General features: G+C 38.6%; 1 protein-coding gene across 4 annotated transcripts in view; it reads left to right on the plus strand.

Annotated features, from left to right (window-relative positions):
* The window catches only part of MAP2 (microtubule associated protein 2), a 162,999-nt gene that overhangs the window by 65,253 nt on the left and 70,278 nt on the right, over nucleotides 1-27,468 (plus strand). For all 4 annotated transcript variants that reach the window (XM_021707813.1, XM_021707814.1, XM_021707816.1 and 1 more), the window contains one exon: nucleotides 21,066-21,347. In XM_021707813.1, coding sequence (XP_021563488.1) covers nucleotides 21,066-21,347 — 282 coding nt within the window. The remainder of the gene's footprint in view (nucleotides 1-21,065; nucleotides 21,348-27,468) is intronic.

The raw sequence follows: 27,468 nt of genomic DNA on the forward strand, positions 1-27,468 counted from the left end.
TTTCAATCCAGTCCAAAGTTTTTCAGTGGTACATTATTAATACTGATACACAGCCTGCTAAACAAGATGCTTCAACATCTGGACACTTGGCCTCTGTTGCAACATTTTCCATTACTCCTGTTTCTGGCATTCTAAAGCATCTTTGTTATTTTCAGCATGTACCCAGTTCTTTCATATCCCCATGTCTTGTGTTGCAGTTTTTTGTTTGTAGACTGATTCTCTTGTCCACCATGATTGCTCTTCAAGTTTGAAAGCAAATGTTGGCATTCTCAAAATATTCTATGAAATTTCTTATTTCCTCAGAACTTCTTTGGAATCGCTTTCCAGCTCTGTGTAGGATTTCTCATATTGTCATCTAACTGTATGTGGACATGTTAATTTCCCTCAATAGCTCCTGCAGAGCAAAAGCTGAGTTTTGCTGGTATTTGTATATCCCCTGCATCTCTAATAATTTTTGTTCTGTTTGTATCTATGACATAATGTATTGAATAGATATTGTCAAATCTCACTGATGATTAAAAGAACATTTTCAAATCTTACTGTTTGTGTATCAGGTGCTTGCTTTGCTTTTTGTTTTCTTTTAGTTAAGGGCAAGTGAGATAGTCTCTGTCTTACCAATTTTTCTGAAAAGCCTTTTATTCTTTCCTAAGGAATTTTTGCTTCCCTTGCATTTAAGGCCTATGACATCTCAAAGGAGATAGAGTTATGCATCATATTTCAGCTTTCCTGAGCTTACCAAGAAAATATTTATGTCTGAATTAAATGTCTGTTTCCCCTTGTCTCTGTGATTAAAGTGTCAGACAGGAAATGTAGCTTGAATTTTAATATTTCATTCTAGTTTGATTTACTTTTTTAAGAAATAAGGATAAAGCAAAGAGAGGGAATAGTAAAAACGATGAAATTAAGCCTTGGTCCTTAACAAAAATGCCTTTTTGGAACTATGGGTCTCATGAGAACATAAATGACAAATGTTTATGACTTTTTCCTTGGAGAAAAGTAGTTATCTAGAACTTTTTCCTTCATTGACGTTCCTTTTTTTTGTTTGTTTGTTTTAAAGATGTGGGGTACAATTCAGGGTTGGGCATACAAATGTTCATTATGCAGGTACTCCTGTTTTAATGAGGTGTGCCCCTCCCTTTCCTGGCAGTTTCCCTCAACTGCCAATTCCACCTCCCCTCCCCTGGCAGTTTCCCACTACTGCCAATCCCTTTCTTGTTCCTGATCATAGCTTGAATTTAGGTTTTTTACATAGCTTACCTCGGAACGTTCTAACCTAAAGCTGGAGAGTTTTCTCTCCTTGCCCTACCTCTTAATTTAGCAAATAAAAGATTTTGAAAAATACCAAGGAAGCAAATTCTTTGGTTCCCATATTTCTTCAGATGAAGATATAGCTTCCTCTATCTACTTCCCTCAGACACTTGTCAGCATTCCTATCTAAAGAGGAGAAGTGGCCTTAGGTGGAAATGGAATACAGTCTACTGTACAGATTAGCTCAGCCAGATGGAGATCAGTGAACCATGCTCTCAAAGTCCCATCGCCCTGACCCTTCAATCAAATGCTATAGTCTGGCCCTTCTCCTTTAGAGTAGTTTATTACTTTCTTCATAGGCTTTTAGAAATAACGGAAAAATATTTGTCAGTGTACTCATCAATGTCTAAGAGTTTTAAGAAACTTAAGTAAGCACACTTTGTGATTTGTGTTTGTTTGTTTCAAAACTAACTCTATGTTTTTATGGAAAGTTTGGTTACAGCCTTCAAAATAAAGACCATGGTAGAAATAGAAAGAGTTCATATGCTTGCCCATTGTAGAGGAATCATTTCACAGTCTTTAGATTTACTTCTGGTTCCCAAGTTCTTTAGTGTGGAATTGAGAAGAATTAAAAAAAATATATGTTAGTGATTAACAATGGCAGAGACAGGAATATTCTCTAGACTTTCCTATTTGTGGTTTCTGTAAATGCTTGAAGGTGAATTTTTGGATTTATACAAGAAAAATCTGAAAATCGGAGAATGCCAGACAGAAGCTCGGAAACAATCTGTCTGACTGAAGTCCTCATGATAGTTCTGCAAACATGTTTACTGCTGTCACGTTCTACTTTTCTCAGTTCATCTGGAATCCCAGAAAAGAAAGGATCCGTCCATCCACAGAGTCCCGTTATCTCTTTCCTTTTCTGGGATGCTGTCGCCAGTAACACCTCTAAGCTGTCCAAAGGTTTCTCATCAGTCTCACTTGTTCCATTCTCTCCCCACTTCCTACTGCATTGAACCATGTAAAGGCCATGCTCTGTTTTATCTTACTCATACTTACGTATGACTAACATTTTACCTTTCCCTAGAATTAGTATTTAATGTAATTAACCAGATTTTTTTTACTCTTTAAACATGTAGTGGTTTAGTATATTTTTGATGCATGTAATACAAATATTTTGTATTCATCCTTTATTGCCTGTTATGATGAAATGTTAAACATGTACTAGATTTAATCAAAAGTAAATGACACACACACAGTATCTTAATTAATGCGTCTCCTTAAAGTTTTTGTGACTTTCCTGGAAATGTGTTTCATTTAAAAGTAATTTAACGTTTTCATGTTCCACATTAATTTAAAAATTTACTCTTAGTCAAGTTCTATTGGTCTGATTTGCATATGCTGGGTCTATTTTAATATTGAACTGTTATTGCCTACAGGCAAATATTACCACATCTATGCCTATATTTACATGAAGACTTTTATATATAAAATTGGAATGTTTGCCGCTGCCAAATAATTGTGGCAATTTGTTTACTTGAATTTTTTTTTCAGCTCAATTTTTAACATCTTCTAAATATGGACTAATTATATACATTTCAGGCCTAGAGGATTTAGCAAATTATGTCGCATCACATCCCTCCAGAGTTTGGGAGAATACAGTAGAAAGCCATGAAAATTGACCTGATTTCTACAATTCACTCTGGAGTACTTAAAGATAAATCTGCTCAAAGAAATAAGTCAAACAGTGTGTGAATGCTGATTGAATTGGATCAGACCTGAGTTGTGAAGGAATTCCAAATGATGAGGATTTTGTGTGCTTTCTTTTTGCCCCAACTCAACTGATATATGAATGAGGCTACTTTCAGCTTAACTCAGAATTCCTCTGAGTCACAATTACAGTCACCAGTGAGCACAACACAACTAGCACACAGTCTGCTCTAAATCAAAAAAAAAGAAAAGAAAAAAATGAAAGAATGAAAATACATTGCTCTGTTTTATATTACTCATACTTATATATGACTAACATTTTACCTTTCTCTAGGAAGAATTAGTATTTAATGTAATTAACTAGATTTTTTTTACTCTTTAAACATGTAGTAGTTTAGTATATTTTTAATGCATGTAATACAAATATTTTGTATTCATCCATTTTTAAAACATATGACTCAGAAGGTTTATATTCATGCAGCACCTGTTTCATCCTCTGTTATTGCATTTACGATGTTATCTTTTAATGCCTTCCTTAATTGTGTAAGCAGTTTATGATCAGAGTCCATATCTTCATTATCATCTTATTTCCAGTGCCTAACAGAATTCCTGATATAAAGCTGGTATTGAATAAATGGTTATTGAATAAGGTACTGGAAAGCATAATAAATTAGTTGGTGGATTGATAACAGTCTTAAAGTTAAGGCTCAGTACATGCTCCTTAAAGCAATTTGTAAATCAGAGCTTCTCAAAGAAAAATATAGTTGTTTGCTCATTTAGGTTCTCTGTTTTTTTTTTTTTGAGTTGGAGTCTCACTCTGTCGCCTAGACTGGAGTGCAGTGGCCGCTCCCGGCCACCGCAGCCTCGACCTGCTGGGCTCCGGTGATCCTTCCGCCTCAGCCTTCCTAGTAGCTGGAACTAGAGGTGCACACTACCAAACCCAGCTAATTTTTTTCCGTATTTATTGTAGAGATGAGGTCTTGCCAAGTTGCCCAGGCGGGTCTCGAACCCACGGGCTCAGGCAATCCACTCACTTCAGCCTCCCAAAGCATGGGATTACAGGCTGAGCCACCGAGCACGGCTCAATCCCTTTCTTATAGTATTATGATAATTGTTCAAGATTCACTTATGAGTGAGAACATGTGGTACTCAGTTCTCTGTTTCTGTGATAGATCAATCAGTGTTATAGCCTCTTAGACCATCCAAGTTACCGCAAAGTTCATAATTTTGTAATTCTCTATGACTGCATAATATTCCACCATGTCTAGGTACCACATTTTTTTCATCCAGTCCTCTTTTGATGGGTAGTACAGTTGGTTTCATTTTGATGGGTAGCATGGTTGGTTTTTTGCCATTTTGAACAATGCTGCAATGAACATGCATGTGCAGGTATCTTTTTCATAGAGTGATTTGACTTCCTCTGACTATATTCCCAGAAGGGGGATTGTGAGATCGTATGGGTGCTCATTTCAAAGCAGCTATTTCTTTTTTTTTTTTTAATAATCAATATTTTTTTATTATGATGTTGTGGGGTACAGTTAAGGGTTAGGTATACAAATACGTTTCATTCAGGCACCCTATTGATTAGAAGTGCTTCCCCATCCCCAGGTAGATATTTGCCTGTTAAACCCATCTCCCCCCGCCCCATAGTTTCCCGCTACTGACAGTCATTTTCTTATAGTATTAGATTGGATGTTCAAGGTCCATTATATGAGTGAAAACATGTGATACTCGGACCTTTGTTTTTGTGAGAGATCACTCAGAATTATAGACTCTAGTTCCATCCAGGTTGCAAAACAGCTATTTCTAAGAAATGTTTCTCTCTTTAGTCATGGGCTTTTTCCAGTTCACTGTTCTTACCATTGCTGGATCAATTATTCTAAAGCACAAACTTGACTTGGCCACGCCCTTCTCTCTCATCTTTCATGGACACCCCGTGGCCTTCTGGACAATCTGGATCCGGCCGACCACATCCCCCTATGATTCTGTCATTGCCTGCGTGTCAGCCGCTCTTCTCCATGACCCACTTCCCTCCTGGACCTTAGTGAGCAGTCTTGGGCTTTACACACATTTTTCATTCATTGGTTTGCTCGCGTTTGTTGTTGAGCCTACTCCGTGGCACACACAGTTCTAGGTGCTAGAGTTCAGAAGTGAACGAGGGCTGAGTGCAGTGACTCAAGCCTGCAATCCCAGCACTTTGGGAGGCCAAGGCGAGAGGATTGCCCGAGCCTGCGGGTTTGAGACCAGCCTGGGCAACTTGGTGAGACCTCCTCTCTACAATAAATAAAAAAATTAGCCGGGCATGGTAGCACACTCCTGTAGTTCTGGCTACCTAAGGCTGAGGCAGAAGGATTGCCTGAGCCCAGCAGGTTGAGGCTGCAGTGGTCGTGAGCATGCCGCTGCATTCTAGCCTGGGTAACGGAGTGAGACTCCGACTCAAATAAATAATAAACAAACAAACAAACTCAGATGTTACCTTATCTAGGCGGTGTTGATTGACTCTCCATTGACTCCCCAGTATGGTAGACATTGTCCATGTATCTCCACGACTTCTGGTCCTTTTCCCATCGCAGCATGTGTACAATACTGTATTTGGTTGTGGTTTGTCTGTGACTTCCTTCAATAAAAGGACCATACATATATATTTTTTTCCTTGCAATTCCAGTGTGTTCCCTTCTACCTGTTACCTAGAAACCTTTCTATTAATATTTTGGAGACATTTTAAAAAATAATTAATTGCTTAGTGAGTTAAGATGTGTAATCATAGAGTTGAGCAACATCTTGGCATTCACAGTCTAGCCTGCTGTCAGTCAAAATCAGAATCGATGCTACAGTGTTCAGGACAGAACGGTCATTCAGGTTTTGCTTAAACACATCACTGACAATGAGTGCATAAGGCTCAAAGAAATACAAAAAGTAAATGCCATGACAGATTATGCTGTAAGTCCATATACACTTGTTATAATTGGAATGAGATTTTAATCTGAGATTGTTAGAGGCACAGCTTCAGTCAGATGGCTTGCATTTGAGGGGGGACAATTGTTTATTAGAAGATGAGGAATTGCTCATCAAAAGCTAAAGGGACTGAGTAGATCCCATAAAGAGAAGGACACAGAACAAATGATGTCTTACTTATAATTCTCAAAACTTTGTCTTTCCTTCTCTCTTAAATAGCAAAAGGCTGATCCTACTCATAGACAACCATAAGCATTTTTAAAATTTATGCTGTAATAAATACATTCTTCAGATTCAATTTTCAATATTTTTTTGTTCATGACTGTCATTTTTTTCTCTAATTTTTTATGGCTTTGTTTGTTTTTTTTGTTGTTGTTCTTACTTCTAGCATCTTCTAGATATATAGCACCACCTCGGACGTCACCTGCTTCATGGCCCTGTTACAGTCTCCCATGAGGAAATCTGTGAAGATTCTGGTCCTCAAGTACTAATGATTATTTTTAGCTTGTAGCCACCTCAGGAGCCCAACTAGTGTCTTCCCCATAGCACAGATCTCAGGATCTGCACTCTGTGGTGATGCAAGTAAATATTTGTGACCTAAATTTTCCTTTGAAATATCTGTAATTCGGTAGAATGTTTCTCAGGTGTTTGTCTGAAGGTTTACTTTTACAGTATTTTGTTATATGTCACTGGACAAAGTCTGACAGATTTTGAATCAGATATCAAACTGGAAAGAGTTTAAAATAAAATCATTAATTATCAAAATTTAAATTCTAATTTCTCTCTCAAGCTTTTTAATCCATATGCTTAAATGTATTCTTATTTAAGAAAACTTTTATGGAAATTTTTATGATTGAATTTCCCCTTTTTTATTAAAAGAAAAATATGATTGCAGAGGTCAAAATGTATCTGTTCAGTGGTTCAGTAGTTAGTCACATGCTTATGAAGGTAGCAATCAGGTTTCATGCTATGTAAAAGTTTACATTATCTACCAAGTGGTAGATTTTCTGTTTGGAAATCTATTACTTACTTCATAATATCTCCGGGCCCTTACTTAATATCATTTGGAGAAGACTCTAGAGCATTTTAAATATTCATTTCTGATGTGTATATGAAGTATTTATTAGTGCTCTTATATAACATAAAAAAGAGACAGAATAATATTCAGCTGTTAAGTATGGATTGTATACTATGGTCACATAAGGAACTTTCCACAGTTTAACATGGTAGGTTATTATTAGTGGAACAAGTTTGCAATGTCAGTGTTGTCATCTGGACTGGATTCTCTTTCTAGTTCCAACCCTATCCCACCAGTCAGCTTGGTGAAACAACAAGAATGGGATGGATATTGGGATCTAGCTTCTCATTCCATATCTCCCTGGAAGTGACTGATTTGATTAAATAATTAACTCTTTCTGACCTAAGGTTTTCACCGTGGGACAAGCCATGCATCGAATCCCATTGCTAAAAACGTTCAAATAAAAGTCATACAATAATAACAAAGAATAGGTAGCATTTGTTGAGTACTTCCAATTTGCCTGGAATTATGCTTTATTTGTATTATCTTATCCTATTCTTTTTCTTTTTTTTTTTAGATTCAAAAGGTCCACATGCATATTAGTTACATGGACATATTGTATAGTGGTGGGGATTGAGTTTCAGGTGGCCCATTTCCCCAGATGGTGAGCATTGTGCCCCATAGGTAATTTCTGAACCCTAACTCTTCCTCCCCCCTTATTGGTGTCCCTAGTGTCTGTTTTTTCCATCTTTGTGACCGTTTAGATCCCACATGAGTGAGAACATGTGGCATTTGGTTTTCTGTTTCTGAGTCAGTTTATTTGGGATGAAAATCTCCAGCTTCATCCATGTGACTGCAAAGGATATATTATCAGTCTTTTTTATGGCTGCATAGTATTTTATGGTGGTGTGTGTAGTAGCTGGAACTACAGGCTATAGGCGCATGCTACCATGCCTGGCTAATGTTTTTCATTTATTGTAGAGACTACGTCTCACCAAGTTGCCCAGTCTGTTCTCGAACCCATGGGCTCAGGCAATTTCCTTACCTCAGCCTCCCAAAGTGCTGGAATTACAGGCTTGAGCCACTGCGCCCAGCCGTTTGCCCAATTTTTAGTGGGGTTATTTGCTTTTTTCTTGTGCTTTGTTTGAGTTCTTTGTAGATTCTGGATAGTAGTCCCTTGTCAGATGTATAGTACTTGCAGAAAGATGGAACTTGATCCTATCTCCCCCCATATACAAAAATTAGCTCATGATGGATTCAAGACTTAAATGTCAGACCTGAAACCATAAAAATTCCTTGAGAAAACCTAGGAAAGGCCGGGCTCGGGGGCTCAGCCTGTAATCCCAGGCCTTGGGAGGCTGAGGTGAGTGGATTGCCTGAGCCCGCGGGTTCGAGACCCGCCTGGGCAGCAAGACCTCATCTCTACAATAAATCAAAAAATCAGCCGGGTGTGGTAGCGCGCACCTGTCATTCCGGCTACTCGGAAAGAAATAATCAACAGAACAAACAGGCAACCTACATAACAGGAGAAGATATTCACACACTATACATCTTACCCAATTCTAACAATAACCTAACAGTGACTTGCTTTGTATTCAGTGTCCATCACCATCAGAAATAGTGTATTATACATCCACCAGCTTTCTTCACACTCGTTTTTTATTAGTCATAGTGTGTGATGAAGAATGAGTCATCCTTCTAGGTGTTTTACAATCAGCCTGAAAAAACAGAGAAGACTTGAAACAAATTTCTAGATTTTCAGCTGCCCTTTTCCATATCATCGAGAACTTTTTCCTCAGTTTTGCAAAGACAGAGAAGGAATACAGGGCTGCAGACAGCTTATCAGCAGACATTTACACTGAGAACTCGTCAGCATTTATAAGCAAAAATATGGATTCTGCAAAAGCTTCTAATACTGTTAGGAACAAAAACAGAAGTTTCTGTTTTGTAGGACTGGTGTGAATAGTAATAGTACAAGGCATAATTGAGCCTATGTGAAAAAGAGAATATTCATGTGCTTAATTGTTGTTATTTTATTCTTTTGTTAATTTTTGGATATGTAGCAGCACAAAATTATAAGCCCAGTGTTTTGATTGACCTGGCGCATTACATGATGATAGGGCAGACACATTATAGAAAACATTCTAGAACTTTCTGTGCCAACCACATTATAAAAATGGAGACATGCCTGTCTGGCACACAGTGTACTTTTCGTTTAGATTTTCCAAGACTTCGTTGTTTCTTTTTGCCAATTTTTGAGAGTAGTTAATGCTGCCTAATAACATCATCAGTGACTATTTCTGTGCTGTGTGATCTTTCTAATATCGTAATCCAGAGAAAAATAGCGAAATTTGTGGTTGGGAATCCCACGAGAAAATGTTGTGCTTTACTCAATGCCATTTTCAGCACTCATATCTCAGTTATCTAGATATTAAATCATTCAGTTATTTCGTTGAGAATTTTATAAATTCAGAGCTATCTACCACACTTTCGCATCCTGCCTGTTATTCCACATTTGTCTCCAGAATGATCTTATAGATCAAGAATATTGTAACTCATTTTGAGATTTTTTTTAAAGTAAGCATACTTCTGTCACAAACCGTTAATGAATGTCAAGGAGCTTCTAAAATCAGTATTCTGAAAAACAATTAGAAGATGTTGGTAGACATCTTACTTACTAGTCATTGTTTTCACGACATGAAGTAGGATTTTTTTCCTTTTGGTTTTCGTTTTACTATAGAAAACGGGTAATTTAAAACATTCTTCGAAGTTATTTCTGCCTCTTTCAAGTAGGTTTAGGTACAACAGGGCACTGCCTTGTTCCCTCCAAGCTAGAACACAAGCAGTTTGTCTTATGATTGAACTCCATCGGCTCATCATAAACGTCTTAGACAAAGGAATTGAAAGGCTCAACTTTTATTTGTGAGAATAGGTGCATGTGCTCTAGCAACATAATTGCCTTAACCCTTCATGTCAGCTGTTCTGTGGGGCCATTTCATGTTTGTATTTTTTTTTTTGAGTTGGAGTCTCACTCCGTCGCCCAGACTGGAGTGCAGTGGCCGCTCCCGGCCGCTGCAGCCTCGCCTGCTGGGCTCCGGCGATCCTTCCGCCTCAGCCTTCCAAGTAGCCAGAATTACAGGCATGCGCTATCACGCCTGGCTGATTTTTTGCTTTATTGTAGAGATGAGGTCTCGCTGCCCAGGCGAGTCTCGAACCCGCGGGCTCAGGCGATCCACTCACCTCAGCCTCCCAAAGGCGCGGGATGACAGGCTGAGCCGCCGAGCCCGGCTAAAGTTTGTATTTGTATCACTCCTCGTTCTTTTCCGAAGTCCTGTGTAGCAGACTTGGCTGGAAGTACGAGTCTTCAAGCTTTAGTGTATCAGAGTTATCTATTGAGCACGTTGAAATATCAATTTGCAAATTTCACACCTAGGAATTTTAACATATTAGCTCTATATTGGAGGTAATTGAAAGCTCTTGAAGAAACGCAGGAATGGATGACCACCAAAGAGCTTTTTAGTCTTACGATTTTAAAACATTTTTGGACAGGGTTGAAATAGTTTATCTTAAGATATTTTTAAAACTAAATATCACATGTTCTGTGTTATAGCCACTCAGCCTTATTCAGGTCCAGTAGTTTGTTTTTCTTGGTGTTATTTTTTCATATACCCTAAATAGAGTTAGAACTCGAGTTTCAGTTCTTCGACTATGACAGCCCTGAAAATTAGATTTGAAACCATTCTCCTGTTACCCATTGTGCAATGTTTAGTAAATATTTGAAACCCAGCTTATGACTAAATGGTGCTTTCATGGTTTTGTATATTGCTATCATGTTTTGATTTTCTGCATCTTACTTTTGCATAAAGATTTTCAGACTTGGAAGGAAAGACATGAAAACTTCCACATTTTCAAGTAGGTAGAAAACTAGAAAGTGGTTTCTTTTCTAGATTTGCATCTTTAGTGCTGAATCTGCCCAGAGAAAGTAAATTCATCAATCACTCCGATTGACAGCAGAGCTATCAGGGATTTTTTTTTTTCCTGGGCATTTCCGCTTACTTCTTATTTCTCCACTTTAGGAAATATAGAAAATGTGACAGCTGTGCCTTATTTTCTTGTATCTGCAAGCCCTCAAGCCTTATGTGAGCAGGAACTGCTTTTTTTATATACTTTTTAAAAAAGTGTGTATTCACTACATGTTCTAAAAAACAAAGTGCAGGAACAATCAGAGTATATACCAAATTATTTTTTTCATGTCCAGTATTCAAAGCAATGCAATGATAGATAGAGAGTCAAGCCAAAATGCTTCTCTTTTAAATTTGATGTTAAGTGCGATAAGTTTTAAGTGCACATACAGTTTTATACCACTTAGAGACAACCAGCAAAAGTATATTATTTGACCATCTCCAATATAATAAGTCGTTTGTCATTTTAAAGTTACTATTCACTTTTTAACCACATTTCCTTGAATGGTAATTTAAAGATTATTTCAAGGAAGATGGACAAAGAAGAAATATTTCTTTTTTTTTTAGTTGGAGTCTCACTCCGTCGCCCAGGCTGGAGTGCAGTGGCATGCTCATGGCCACCCCAGCGTCTACCTCCTGGGCTCTGACGATCCTGAACTACAGGCACACGCTACCACACCTGGCTAATTTTTTGATTTATTGTAGAGACGAGGTCTCGCCAAGTTACCCGAGCTGATCTCGAACCAGTGAGCTCAGGCATTCCATTCACTTTGGCCTCCCAAAGTACTGGGGTTACAGGCTGAAAGAAATATTTCTTTAAAAAACTAAGTAATGTTATTTATTCCAAGAAATCAGATTATTCTGCTAGAGTTTGTTAACCTATAACCTATCCAAAAGAACTGAAGTATTAATTAAAATGAAAAAGAAAACATTTTGTGTAAAAAAAGATTCTTGTCTATCTTGTATTTTGTTTACTTTACTTGAAAATATAAGAACTATTGTGTGCTAAATAATATTGTATAATTTTCTTGAAAGAACCTAACCCTAAAGTTAAATGATAGAAGGCAATATGTATTTATTTATGACATACAATGTTTTTTGTTTTGTTTTTGTTTTTGTTGTTTGAGTTGGAGTCTCACTCTGTTGCCTAGACTGGAGTGCAGTGGCCGCTCCCGGCCACCGCAGCCTCAACCTGCTGGGCTCTGGTGATCCTTCCACCTCAGCCTTCCAAGTAGCTGGAACTACAGGCGTGCGCTACCACACCCGGCCGATTTTTTGATTTATTGTAGATATGAGGTCTCGCTGCCCAGGCGGGCCTCGAACCCACAGGCTCAGGCAATCTATTCAACAATTTAAGTTCATGAACTCGTCCCAGAAAAAGTGCTGTATACCTCAATGCTGAATATCACTATGGTCACCTTTGACGTACTCCCTTGAGAAGCTATGCACAGATATAAGCACCTAGTCCACCCATCAAAGCAAATGTGGAACTCTTTTTCTGGAATGGCCATTAGAGCTGTCTCCATATTATCCTTCGTGCCATGAATGCCATCAAAATGTCTTTTTTTCCCAATATTTTCTTTATCTTTGGATAAAGAAAAAAGTCATCAGAGACCAGATCAGGTGAATAGGGAGGATATACCAATACAGTTATTCATTTACTGGCTAAAAACTTCCTCACAGACAGTGCTGTATGAGCTGGTGCATTCTCTTGATGTAAGAGCTCTTTTGAGAAAATTTTTGCACACTTCTCATACCAAGATTTTCAGTTCAGATTCTCCTGTTTCTCTTCTGATGCTTATTTTGTCTACTATGCTCCTCACAGTCAGCTTATGATTTTGACTCACAATTCAACAAATTTTTGCAGTGTTTTCATCAGTGCTGCTTGTTACTGGCCACCCTGACCTCTTCATCAGTGATGCTTTCTCTCACCTCAGAAAAATGTTTAATCTGTTTATACACTGCCGTTTTCTTCATGGCATTATTCCCCTAACCTTGAACTAATGTGTCCTTGGTTTGACTCCCACTCTTGCCAAGTTTGACAAGAAATTTAATGTTTGTTTCTCTAATCCAGCTCCGACATTCTTGCAACAGCACACAAAAACATTCAACAACAATAATGATGACACAAAAACATTCAACAACAATATTCAGCAAGACACCGCCACAAGTCGACACAAACACAGCTGTGAGACACTTACATACAAAGGTTAGGAAACCTTACCGAGTGGTTTGTACACCGCTACCAACGTAAGTGTGTGGTGACAAGTTCGTGAACTTACTTGTCGGACTGTGCATATCCTGCCTGGTTTCAGGAAAAAAATTGACAAGTTTTATAATTAAATCATATATAAAACAAGGAACAGAACACAATACCTGAGACTCTGAAGATGGTAAATACTGTAGTCAAGCACTGAAGTTTCTGGCAATTTAAAATAAATGTGGGATCCGGGCTCGGTGGCTCAGCCTGTAATCCCGCTCCTTTGGGAGGCTGAGGTGAGTGGATTGCCTGAGCCTGCGGGTTCGAGACCCGCCTGGGCAGCGAGACCTCATCTCTACAATAAATCAAAAAATAAGCCGGACGTGGTAGCGCACACCTGTAATTCTGGCTACTCAGAAGGCTGAGATGGAAGGATCGCCAGAGCCCAGCAGGTCAAGGCTGAGGTGACCGCTCCCGGCCACTGCACTCCAGTCTGGGCGACAGAGTGAGACTCCAACTCTAAATAAATAAATAAATAAATAAAATAAACATGGGGACAAGAATATTACCTGAGAGTGTAAGAATTACAGAAATAAGCAAAATACATGTTATCTTATTTCTTTTTTCTTTTTAAGTTAAGAAAAATAGTTTATTTAGAAAGTATATTAGGGAAAGAAAAGGTAGATTCACCTCTCCAAGATGGAGAGGGGCTCAGAGCTTAAAGAAAGCATGGCTCATCTTATTTCTGATAAAAATTAATTTGTTGTGCAGATCCTTATACAAGGACAGTCACATCACAGAAAACAAGGTTTCAACAGTGGTTTTACCGATTTGGAGGCAGGCTCTTGGGCTGCCTGTGGGCAAATACAAATTTTTTTTATACACATAAAAAGAGGAATTCCTTCAAGTATCTAAACAAATACGTAAAATTCTAGAATTTTGAAATTACAGTGTTAAGCCTAGAAAATGATAAAAGCAGATGCATTTAAACACAAGAAAATCTCAGTGCACTAGAAATATAGTTATTGATGTTGCAATCAAGATGCTAAAAATCAAGGCTGGACTCGGTGGCTCAGGCTGTAATCCTAGCACTTTGGGAGGCCGAGGTGAGTGAACTGCCCATGGCTTTGAGACCAGTCCAGGCAACTTAGTGAGACCTTGTCTCCATAATAAATCAAAAAAATTAGTCGGGCATGGTAGCTCATGCCTGTAGTTCTGGCTACTTGGAAGGCTGAGGCAGAAGGATCAGTGGAGCCCAGCAGGTTGACGCTGGGTTGGCCATGAGCGTATACTGCGCTCCAACCTGGGCAGCGGAGTGAGACTCCAATACCAAGTCATGGTTTTGGCTCATGTCATTGGAATCAAAGGTTAGTGGCAAGTCAGTAAACACTAAATCATCTTATATTTTTTCATAATTATCCACTAGTGAAATGAGCCAGAGTATTGCAGTGATCAGTGGTCCAGAAACTATTATGAAAATGTGCATGCTCTTGCCAAGGACGTTGAATGGGAGAATCAGATCTAAGACTTATTAAGAACTAGAGGGTTTAGCTTTTGATGAAGCAGAAATAAATTTGTCCTTAGAAAACTCTCAATTATCAAGACTAACTTAATAACAAGGGTAAAAAAGACCACAGCTCACCACTTAGGTTCATAACTAACATTTCTAGTGGCAGAAGATTTTCTCCTGCCTTTTTGATTAGTTGTATATCTTAATTGGAATGAATATTAGGGCCCCATCATATGCAGCATAACATTCATGATATGATAAAGTCAAGTGAAATAGCTTATCCTGATATAAATAAAAATTTGAACTTCCTGGATTTTCTTTTTAAAAAACCCTACATGTTGAAATAAAAAAAATTTATTTGAGTGGAGTCTCACTCTGTCGCCCAGACTGGAGTACAGTGGCCGCTCCCAGCCACCGCAGCCTCGACCTGCTGGGCTCCGGCGATCCTTCTGCCTCAGCCTTCCGAGTAGCTGGAACTACAGGCACTCACGACCACGCCCGGCTAATTTTTTTGATTTATTGTAGAGATGAGGTCTCGCCAAGTTGCCCAGGCGGTTCTCGAACCCGCGGGCTCAGGCAATCCACTCACCTCAGCCTCCCAAGGCGCGGGATTATAGGCTGAGCCACCGAGCCCGGCTGAAATAACATTTTTTTAAAGTCCATATTACACATTACTGTAACCCCAGTCATATCGGCATTCATGTTGAATCCTCACTGGGAAGGGTCCCACTGCAGTAGAGTGTAAGTTGTACATTAATGTCTTGTCTTTCCTTGCTTAAGTTATCAAGCTGAGCTTTGCAGAAAAGAGGAAGAGTTCAGGTAGCTTCTTGGTTTGCTTTATCAAACCAGAGGTTGTAGGGTAGAAGCCCAGCTGTCTGGAAGTTAAGAGCAGTTAAGATCTGGGATCTTAGCCGGGCTTGGTGGTGGCTCAGCCTGTCATCCCGCGCCTTTGGGACGCTGAGGTGAGTGGATTGCTGAGCCCGCGGGTTCGAGACCCTCCTGGGCAGCGAGACCTCATCTCTATAATAAATCAAAAAATCAGCCGGACGTGGTAGTGCATGCCTGTAATTCCAGCAACTCTAATTCCGGCAACTTCGGAAGGCTGAGGCGGAAGGATCGCCGGAGCCCAGCGGGTCGAGGCTGCGGTGGCCGGGAGCGGCCACTGCACTCCAGTCTGGGCGACGGAGTGAGATTCCAACTCAAAAAAAAAAAAAAAAAAGATCTGGGATCTTTTGTAATTTGGAGAGAGGAGCGTCTTTCCCAGTACACGGTAGGAATGGAATGTTACAATTTCTTGTGTCTCACAAGTTTCTTTTATAGATTTTGGGAGGATTTGCCCTTGTCTTAACTTTTTAACCTTCTTTAATTCCACAGTCACGTGGTTTTCAGAGAGATTTGGGTAAAAATAACATTATCTCAGGAAGAAGAAATTAAAGGGGGCAGCGGTCACTTTTGACTATGGTGGAAATACCATTTTGAACAGTGGAGATAATCTGTTACACCAAAACTTTGATTACAAGTTTAAGTGAGATTTATCATCCTGTGGTTGTTATTTTGATAGTATCATGCTGTGATTACAAATATGTGTGGCCAGATAATGTCCCCTTTGGTTCAAGAACTTTTCCCTGGAGCAGAAACAATTTTGCTAAATTTTATTTTTGGTCAAAGTAGTTTTGTCAAAGCAATGCTAAGTCTAGCTTGCAATCACCTAAAATTATCATTACTTAATAAATGGTTAGACTATCTACATTTCAAAAAGCTCAACAAATGAGAAAGTGATATCTGATTAACTTGCATACGTTTGAGTATGTATTACCTGAATAGTCTTATCAGGAAGTCAGATGATGCTTTTTAGGTAATAAGTTCTATTTGTTTGTGCCTCTAGTATTAAGTGAAATCAGTGTAGCTAGCCATTCCTTTCTTCTTCCAAAATTAGTTTTTATTGATTAATTTTTTTAAAAAAAATCCAAAACTCTGAAGCATTAAAGAGTAAGGAATCACTTAGTAAATGCTTAGCTGCTTGAAAACAAATTTTCTTATTATTTTAAGTGGGTGATTACCAAGTAGTGCTCCTCCTATTTAAGCATTGATTTATTAGGTTCAAGATGAAGATTTTTGATCCCTGGGAAATCTGTTCTAGAAAGTCTGATGTTGGGGGCCTGTGAGGAGGCAAATTTAGTTGAGAGTTGTGGGTTCTTATATTGTTTTATTTCCTTTAAATATCTAGTGGCTCGAACTCCCAGAGTAAAACATGGACTAAAGTTTAAACCTAAACATTTCCCAGATGCTCTTGGAGATGTTAGTAAATATGGCAGCAGAAAAAGGGTTCTGTGGCCAATTGGTTCGGGATGCTTTGCACATCGCTGCCTCTCCCTGAGATTCAGATTTCCTGAAGCTTCTCAAAAGCTCTTGGAAGCCTCGTGTACATACCCCTGTAGCTCAGCATCTCCCAGGCACTTTATCTCTGTAGTTTGCCTCCCCAAAACACATAACCTAAGACTAATCAATTAAAAAAATCAGACAAATTTTAATACAGGGGTATCCTATGAATTAACTGACCAATACCCCTCTAAACAATCAAGATCAAGGTCGTAGAGGAAACCAAGGAAAATTAAGTGTAATGTAGTATCCTCAATAAGATCTTGAAACCCAAAGAGAGGACATTAGATGAAAACTAAAATGCCTAGATAAACTATGGACTTTAGTTAATAATAATAATGTATCAATATTGGTTTATTAATTATAATCAGTTTACCATACTAATGTAAGATGTTCAAAATAGGAGAAATTGTTTTTGGGGGATACATGGAGACTTTCTGTAGTATCTGCTTAATTTTTCTATAAAACTAAAACTGTTTTAAAAATATAAGGCCTTTTAATTTTAAAAAGCAACATTGCTAAGACAAATGAGACATTTTAAAATTTAAAGTATTCATCGTGTACACAAAATAGATTGGGCCATATAAGAATACAAAAATTTCAATTAAACTGTTCTGGTAAATGAAAAGTACAGAAATCAAGGCGTGTAAAGATTGGGACTCAGAGGAATGTAAGAATCTCTTAAAATGTTGTGATCCAAAAGGTCACAAGTGGAATCTAGATAATTTCCTCTATCCTTGATTTATTTATTTATTTTTGAGTTGGAGTCTCACTCTATCACCCAGACTGAGTGCAGTGGCCGCTCCCGGCCACCGCAGCCTGGACCCGCTGGTCTCCGGCGATCCTTCCGCCTCAGCCTTCCAAGTACTTGGAACTACAGGCACCCACTACCACGCCCGGCTATTTTTTTTGATTTACTGTAGAGATGAGGTCTCACCAAGTTGCCCAGGTGGGTCTTGAACCCGCGGGTTCAGGCGATCCACTCACCTCAGCCTCCCGAAGCAAGGGATTACAGGCTGAGCCACCGAGCCCGGCTTTACATATAAGATGCCACAACTCCGAAGAAACGCAATGCTTAGACCCCTCAATTAGACATTTGATGTTTAACTGGAAGACAATGGCAGAATGGAGTATAGGAAATTGTAGAATAATCTTTATAAAGGACATAACTCATTTTTGGATGAAGAAGTTAATTCTGAGCATGTTTCTCCTCCATTAGGCTCCCATGTCTGATACATTTGCCGTGCCTGTCTTGGGACAGTCATTCGGTCTTACACACTCTCTGGGGATGGATTTACAAGTAATTCTCATTGTACCTGCCACGTTTTCATGGATCTGTGCCTTATGCCAGTGATGCCAGAAAACCTATTGGGTTGATGCATAAGTTCGTAGCGTTTCCCCACGTGCCCGTGGAATGCAAATGTTGCCTGATGGTTGACTGGTCACAGTTCATGACATTTGCCAATTCTCAGGTTGACTGACGTGGGTCGTGGTGGATTGAAGTATTTAGATGGTCTTCACCAAAGTCTGAAGGTCTTCTTGAACGTGGAGCATCACTCAGGTCAAAGTGGCCCTCTTTGAAATGACAGAGTCATTTCCTTGTTGTGCTTTCCCGTTGGCGTCCTCCCCATCCACAGCATGAGCGTTGCAAGCCGCCTCCACTGCCTTTACTCCTCTGGGAAGCTCAAACAGAATGTCGAAAATGTTTGTTTTTTTCCACTTGACACTCCATCTTCTTCATCCCACAGATAGCACTAACTTTCGTCAAAACTGCAAAATGCAAGGCGTATTCACAAGTACATCATTATCCCTCCAAATGACAAATGATAAACTCCCAGCACCGCAGTTATGCCATGCCAAAACAAATGCTGAAAACGTATGCATCAGCCTAATACTTGAACTGTTTTATATGCAATGATTGCTGGTACAGTTATAAACACCATAACAAACGTAATAACTACGACTTATCAAGCATGCCAGGGACTGTGTGGAACTCCTTACTGTATTCTGTTTAAACTTGGTAACAAACCAGAAAACTAAGCTTTGTCATTTTACAGATAAGAAAACTCTCTTATGCATACAGTTCTTTGCACATAGTTGGTGAGGTAGGGATGTCCCTGATTAATTCACAGGCCCTTCAACCAATGTTTTAAAAGCTAAACTTCTTACATCCTGTTTAAATGTGTTCTTAGGGAGGATAAATATAACCCTTTTGGGAAACAGTCTTGGAGGAGGCTTAGTGTATGGTCAAATTAATTTCAATGAATTAATTCATCCAGCTCTTCCTGGTATGAAGAGAAAACAGAGGGAGCTGAGGATAGCATCAAGATTCAGGAAAAAACAGACAGATGCTTGTTACTAATCTAGTAAGATAACTTACTTTCTTAACAGTTTGATTTCTTTGTAGTATCTCCAGACAGAGCTTGGTAGTAAGAAGGAGACTTGCCTTAATAAAATTTTTGCTTGCTTCTCTGGATGCCTTTGTTTGAGTTACTTTTCTGAAAAAAGGAAAATGTTCTTAATTTTCATCAAAGATAGTCATTGCCTATGTTGTCACTTGTACTGTGGGGACAATAAGCCAACAATGAGGCTACATTGCTGGCAACAGCTTTCCAAAACTGAGGGATGAATCACCTCTCATCAATTACATCTCTAAACTTAGTAGCATCAGCTTATAAGAGAAGTTCATGCTGTCTCTGCCATTTAGTTAACATGGATAGAACACCTCCTCCACGACCAATTCATCCTTTGCTATAATTTACAACTTCCTGGTACATGACAATGATTTAACTTTCTCAGATCTTATTTGACTTAGCTTGAAATAATGCCATAAGGTAAGACGTAAGCCTAAGACTATATTTATATCCTTTTTCTCTGTAAGACTTATATTAATAGAAATGGCATACCCTCTTAAACTATAGATTGGGTGCAGGAAGTTTGTTGAAAAATTAAAACTACCTTTCTCCTAATTCACTATAGCAAGAAAAGCAAATCTACCTCTGGCTTGCATTGAACACCCTTGAAACTGAAGGGTCTAATATGTACCTAGTGTTTTTTCTAGGTTTCACCAGAAGTCGTGTTTTTAAGAGAGAACATGAAATAATTTTCCATGATGTAGAATTTCCCTTCTGTCATTCTTCTTCTTTCCTTTTTCTATCCCATTTTCTCATACTGCAGATTTTCTCTATGCTGAAGGATTCCTGGACTCAACCATTTAGTCAACATTTAAGACCCATATGTCAAACATTAATTAAGATGTGTACCTGGATGTCAATCACTAGTTTAAAAAAGACGAGTATGTGTAGATGATGGTGATGGTCTATTAAAAAAATATTTCAGCAACAGTCTGTAAAATTCAAGGTATTGACAACTGTCACCTACAAAGTCAATTTGGCCCCCAAAATGGGTTTTTTCCTCTCCAGTGTTGCAAAGCCAGTATACAAAACTAAAAGTGGGGGTCAAACAGGGCAAGCTTTAATGTAACGGCCATAAAATGGCGAAGTGGGAACATGGTTCACAAATCAACTTCTTACCAGGTGGGAGGTTAGGGGGTTAGAATAGAATTTCTTTAATGAAGGGGTTGGACATTAAAAGCAAGAAGAGAAATATCCAGGTCTTTTCTGGGAATACGCAGAAATTTCCCAGAATTCAGATCATGCCCCTTTTCCTCCTTTTTGGTCCAGCATTTCCTGTTATGGTTCCTGAGAGGTGTGTCATTTAGTATGGAAAGTATATTTCAGTGAGGTTAAAAGTTCTTTAGAGGGTGAGTGGTCTGCCATCTTGAATGTTATCGGTTTAGCTGATCTGGTCAGAAGGAGAATTTATTTCTTCAAGCCTTCCTCTTTCTTAAAGATAAGCAGAGTTAGGTTGGGGTAGAAATTCAGCTGTCATATAGGCATTGCACTGGGTAGCACCAGAACACAATGAGTAGTTCTTGATTTTAAGCATATGTAATTGTACACGTTTCTTTGACCCTCACAGACCACTGGATTTGCTACAAAATTATCTTATCGGAGTACGACTAATATCAAATCAGAAGATTTCCCTAAAGTGATAGCTACTATTTTCCTCTTCCAAATGCAGAAGTTCCAAGGCGTAGAAGAATGGCAGACGAACGGAAGGATGAAGCAAAGGCGCCTCACTGGACCTCAGCTCCACTAACAGAGGCATCTGCACACGCACATCCACCTGAGATGAAGGTTCAAGGCGGGGCAGAGGAAGCACTTGTCCAAAGTGCAAATGGGTTCCCATACAGGGAGGATGAAGAGGGCGCCTATGGAGAGCATAGGTCACAGGACACCTATTCAAAGACCAAAGAGAATGGCATCAATGGCGAGCTGACCTCAGCTGATCGAGAAACAGCAGGTAACTAAGGGTCCTGCTGTCGCCAGTGCTTGCTTTGTACTTTGAAGTCTCATTGAGTCTGAAAGTGAATTAATTGGCAACCCTGATCCTCTTTCATTGGTGCTAGGACTGGAATTCCAGTCAATCAGAGGAAATGGAAGCTAAACGAAGGGAAATATAATGGCAGCCAACCCAACATTTCCCCACATCAGTGGCATTCTCCGTCACATTTCCCTATTTAATTTTTATTGCTTTCGTTTTTCTAGAGAAATGACTCTATGTATGTATATTTTGCTAGAAACGGTTATTATGTTAACTCAATGAAAGAAAGCTTCACAAATAGTGTAATTTTGATTCTCTTGAATGACACCCCCTAAATCCGATGGGTTGATTAGAATTTTTACTTTTTAAAGCAGAAAGAAATGTAAAATTTATCTCCCCAGTCTTCAAAGAGGAGAGAAAAAAAAAGATAAAAAGTAGATACACATATACAGAAATGATTTTATACGTCCTCAGATAGATTTTTCAACAATAATATACAGATATTTGAAGAACATAATCTAATTTACTCTTAAACGCTTCTTTTCAAAGTATGATTTCCACCCATACTTACCTTTGCTATATTATTAATAATATTAATTGGCATAGAGAAATACTAGCCTGCATTATAGTATTCTTCACCACTATTTTTCCTTTTTCTGTAATTCAGAATTCAATGCATTTGAACTCAATAACTTAAAGACAATTGCTTATTCCAAAAAGAATAAGCTAACTACAAGTAGTAAGAAAGACTATGACCCCTTCAGAATTATTCCTTACTTATTCAAAGATTGGTTTTCTATACTCATCAACTAGTAACATTTACCAACTGTCCACTCTGTTTTTAAAAAGATATTTCCATTTTAATAGGAAAATATGAACAGCTTTTCAAATGACAGGAGAAATTACCCAAGTATATAGTGAATTTTTAAAAAACATCATTCAACAAACTTCTGTTGAGCATTTTCTACATACAAGGTGCTGGGCATGTGCAGGGAATGGTCTCTGAACTTCATGGACTAGATGATCTTGGAGCAGACATGAGTCTTGTGCATATGATTAATTAGAATACAGAATATAGTGTGTAAGTACCACATGGGCAGTATAGAAAGACAAAGCTGAAGAAGGATTATTTCTACTTAGGGCCAAAGTTCCCTGATTGCGCAAAGAGGCATCTACGGGTGCCATGACAAATTCACGACTGAGGCAAAGACTTTTAAATACTCAAAGGAAACACAGTAATATTCAACAACTGTCAACTACCACATGAACTAGTACAAGGTAGTTAACAGCTTCAATATTAGATCACACCATATTCCTTGGGAAGATGTCATATCTTTGCATAGTTGAATTTTTAGCGATTGTTCTGTTAACAAGCAAGTATCTTGCAGAAATCCATGAAGAACAGAAAAAGAAGTTGACCGTGTCTAATCTGATTCAAGGATTTGAGAAGCTGTGCAGTGCCCAGCAGACGCACATATCTTATTAGTAAGAAATAATGATTCAGAATAAAATAAAAACAATCCTTTCACCTTTCATGGTTACAAAGAGGATTAAAATAAGATAATACAGTATCTTAAATAGTAAAGTGTGACTCAAGAAATAACTATTAATTGCCATCAATAATCCTAATAGCAGTGGTGGTGTCAACATGGACTACATAGCATTCTTGATCACGTAATTTTTTTTTCTGCAGTCAACTGAACACAGCTTAAAGAGAGTAGTAGTACTTCCCTGTCAGAAGCACTGATGAAGAGGATTTTGAAGGGATTGCAGCATGACGGGATGAGGGCCCATTATTAGCACTCTGGTTATGAGAAAGAAAAGAGTTGATATGCTAGGTCAAGATTTTTCTTATTATCATAATCCTGTAGCACCTGACATTACAAGTTCAGTACTCATTAAATATGTGTCCTTTTGAAAATAATGATGAAAACTATTAAAAAATCTTATTTTGTCCTTTGAACTCTCGCCAGTTGATTCTCACTGACTATTAGGAAGGTTTGTAATATACTGAAAAAAAAAAAAAAAAGTCACTATAGTATGCTTGGTCAAGCAGCAAGAACTAACATCATTCACTATTTAACTTGTTCATTGGTCTTAATTATTTGAGAGAGTGTCAGAAAAGTCTGTTTTTTAGTGAGTTCACCAGCTTCTTTGAGAAAATAATATAAATTTTAAAAAGATTAACCTGTTTCTTTTTTTTAATATATATTTTATTTTAAAGATGTGGGATACAATTCAGGATTCAAGTGTCATCATACAGGTAAAGTTTGGGCCTCCCTTTGGTACCCAATTTGCCTGGTTTGAGATCAGGTTCTTATTGATATTGTGTCCCCACCCCCACCCAGGCAGTATCTCACTACTGTTGATCCCTTTCTTAGAGTATTATGGTAAATGCTCATGGTCTGCTTATGAGTGAGAACATGTGGTACTTTGTTCTTTGTTTCTGTGATAGATCCTTGAGTATGATAGACTCTAAATCCATCCAAGCTGCTTCAAAGTCCATATGTTTGTCATCCTTTATGGCTGTGTAATACTCCATCGTGTAAATGTGCCACATTTTTTATCCAGTCCAGTTTTGATGGGAGCATGGTTGGTTCCAATTTTTTTTTTTTTTTTTTGCTATTGTGAATAGTACTGCAGTAAACATGCATGTGCTGATACCTTTTTTATGGAATGATTTGAGTTTCTCTGGGTATATTCCCAGTAGGGGAATTACTGGCAAATGCTTATTTCAAGTGATGGGTTCAGGAGCATCTAGAATTGATTTTAAATTCAGCTCAACATAAATCAATCAAATATTTTAGCATATTTGGGAGGTTTATGACAACAGTTATATATGTATCTTTTTAGTGACACAGGTTGCAAACAGTCAACTGTGAGTTACAGGAGTGATGTATTCAATTCAAGGTGTGTGTGATTTTAAATGAACTTCCTCCAGAAATAACAGATCAAGTATTCAATCCATATAATATACATGTGTGAAAATCTGTAGGAAAAGACAAATTATAAAATATGATCTCCTCATATCTACAAAGGATGGTCCAGTCTGAGTTAACATGCAATTACTCTCCAAACTCTAATTTGATAAAATAATACATTTTATCATTCATGGTTTATTGAGAACTGTTTCACAAATTGTGTAATGAAAATCATCTCTAGTAAGAAGAAATGTTCTTCAATTCCAAATAAGGTCTTTAAAAATACTGTCCTTCGATGATGGAGACCATTGGTATGAGCTGATGTTATATTTTGATGTGATTCTTTTGAAGAGGACCAGAGAGTTATCTACCAGCTCACTTTTTTATACAATCCACCAGTATATTGCATTTTTCCCTGTAAAGCAGGGATCCCCAACCCTTGGGCCTTGGGCCAGTAGTGGTCTGTGGCCATTAGGAACTGGGCTGGACAGCAGGAGTGAGTGGCGGGGGAAGCGAGCAGAGCTTCATCTGTACTTACAGCCGCTCCTTATAGTTTGCTTTACTGCCTGAGCTTCACCTTCTTTCAGATCAGAGGGGGCATTTGATTCTCATAGGAGCGCAAACCCTCTTGTGAACTGCTCATGAGAGGGATCTAGTTTGTGTGCTCCTTATGAGAGTCCATCGCCCAATGATTCTGATGTTCTTAGGTGGAGCTGAAACAACGAGATTAGCACTGGGGAGCAGCTGCAAATACACACTGACATTAGCGTTGAGGTTCGACTGCACAGAGACCGTCACAAATCAGTTGCTTTCAATTGCTATCAGTGAGTGGCAAGCAAGTCGATGTTACTTCCGTTCTACATCTAGTGGCAGGCTTTAAGTCAGAATTCCGCATTTATTTTAGTCCGCATGTGGCCTGCCCATTATTTTATTTACCAACTTTGTCTGCATGTTTTTGTCTTATGGTAAGTTGTGTAATTATTTCATTATGTATTACAATGTAATACTAATAGAAATAAAGTGCACAATAAATGTTATATGCTTGAATCATCCCAAAACCATCCCCACCCCCAGGTCTGTGGAAAAATTGTCTTCCACAAAACCAGTCCCTGATGCCAAAAAGGTTAGGGATTGCGGCTATAAAGGATATTTCTCAGACCACTGCTGACATGAAGCATTTCTCAGAGGCATCAGGTCCTCAGGTATATGCTGTGGTGTCCAAGCCATGACTAGTAAACCCCAATTTACCTTTTTTGCTCTAGTCCTCTTTTCATTTTTAGAAATAAATCTTTTTCCCAAGGATTTTTGTCGTTGCTGCTGTTCATCTGTACAAATAAGATCACATGATAAATCAGTTGCAATCGTCATCTTCCTCCCCTTCCTTCCTTCATCAGAGTGGGCTTATTTCTCTTTTTTTTATTTTAGTTTTTTTAATTTTAAAGATGTGGGGTACAATTCAGGATTAGGTATGCAAGTGGTCCATCGTACAGGTAAAATTTGGGCCTCCCTTGGGTCCCCACTTTGCCTGGTACCTTTACTGATGTTTGTTTCTCCCCCCCCCCCCGCCTCCTGCGTGGCAGTATTCCAGTACTGCCAATCCCACAAAAACAAAGAGTGAGCTTATTTCTTTTTCTTTTCTTTTCTTTTTTTTTTTTTTTTGAGTTGGAGTCTTACTCTGTCGCCCAGACTGGAGTGCAGTGGCCGCTCCCGGCCACCGCAGCCTCGACCTGCCGGGCTCCGGCGATCCTTCCGCCTCAGCCTTCCAAGTAGCCGGAATTACAGGCATGCGCTACCACGCCGGGCTGATTTTTTGATTTATTGTAGAGATGAGCTCTCGCCAAGTTGCCCAGGTGGGTCTCGAACCCGCGGGCTCAGGCAATCCACTCACCTCAGCCTCCCAAAGCGCAAGATTACAGGCTGAGCCACTCAGCCCAGCAGAGTGGGCTTATTTCAACCAAGTTTCTTGCCTTATTCTCCCTGATCCACCCTACCAATGTTCACCTTCATTTGTGGACCATCATAATTTTTAAAGATGCACACCCATAGTCAGCTTGTCCTTGATATTATACATGAAGGCCAGGAGTTGGGGAAGCAGGGAATGTTAGAAAGCAATAATAATTTAAATTATATTTCTTCACAGCTTACTCTTCTATATTTTGTGTCTTTCCTTACAATTTAAACTTGTCCGTAGAAAGACCGATACGATTATTTTCTCAACTGTAGCTTTTTTTTTATTCTTAAAGATCTTTTCTTGCCACTAAAGTGTCATTTTTAGAGGCCATGTCACAGAAGCATAAAAAGAGAAATGTGAAATCTAGAATCTAGCCACTTAGGAAAGCTCTTGTTATAATTAGAATAAAGCATCTTTTTTTTTTTAAATTTAGGGGTACAAGTGCAGATTTGCTACTTGAATATACTGCACAGTGGTGAAGTCAGGACTTTTAATGAGTACTCATCGGTAAGCTCCCACTTATAAGTGAGAGCATGCGATACTTGATTTTCTGTTTTTTGAGTTGTTGAGCTTAGGATAATGACCTCCAGTTCCATCCGTGTTGCTGCGGAAGGCTTCATTTCCTTCTTTTAATGGCTGCATAATAGTTCATGGGGTGTGTGTGTGTGTGTGTGTGTGTGTGTAGAATTTTTATTCCATCGTTCATTCATGGACACTTAGGCTGAATCTATGACTTAGTTGTTGTAAATAGTGCTGAGATAAACATTTACGTGCAGGTGTCTCTTTGATACAGTAGTTTCTTTCCCTTTAAGTATATAGCCAGTGATGGGATTGCTGGATGGAATGGTAGTTTTATTGTTAGTTCTTTGAGAAATCTTCATACTGTTTTCCATAGAGGTTGTACTAATTTACATTCCCTTCAACCGTGTGTAAGTGTTCCCTATTCTCAACATCCTTGCCAACATCTGCTGTTTTTTGACTTTTTGATAATAGACAGTCTGACTGAGGTAAGATGATATCTCATTGTAGTTTTAATTTGAGTTTCTCTGATGATTAGTGACGAACATGTTTTCATGTGTGTGTTGGCCACTTGTATGTCTTCTGAGAAATGCCTGTGTTCTTTGCTTACTTTTTAATGGAGTTGTTTGGTTTTTGTTGTTGAGCCGTTTGCATCTGTTGTAGATTCTGGATATGAGTATTTTGTTGAATGTACAGTTTGCAAATATTT

This window comes from Carlito syrichta, unplaced genomic scaffold (genome assembly GCF_000164805.1).
Source record: "Carlito syrichta isolate Samal-C Ts95f unplaced genomic scaffold, Tarsius_syrichta-2.0.1 Scaffold126439, whole genome shotgun sequence".
In the NCBI taxonomy this organism is placed as follows: domain Eukaryota; kingdom Metazoa; phylum Chordata; class Mammalia; order Primates; family Tarsiidae; genus Carlito; species Carlito syrichta.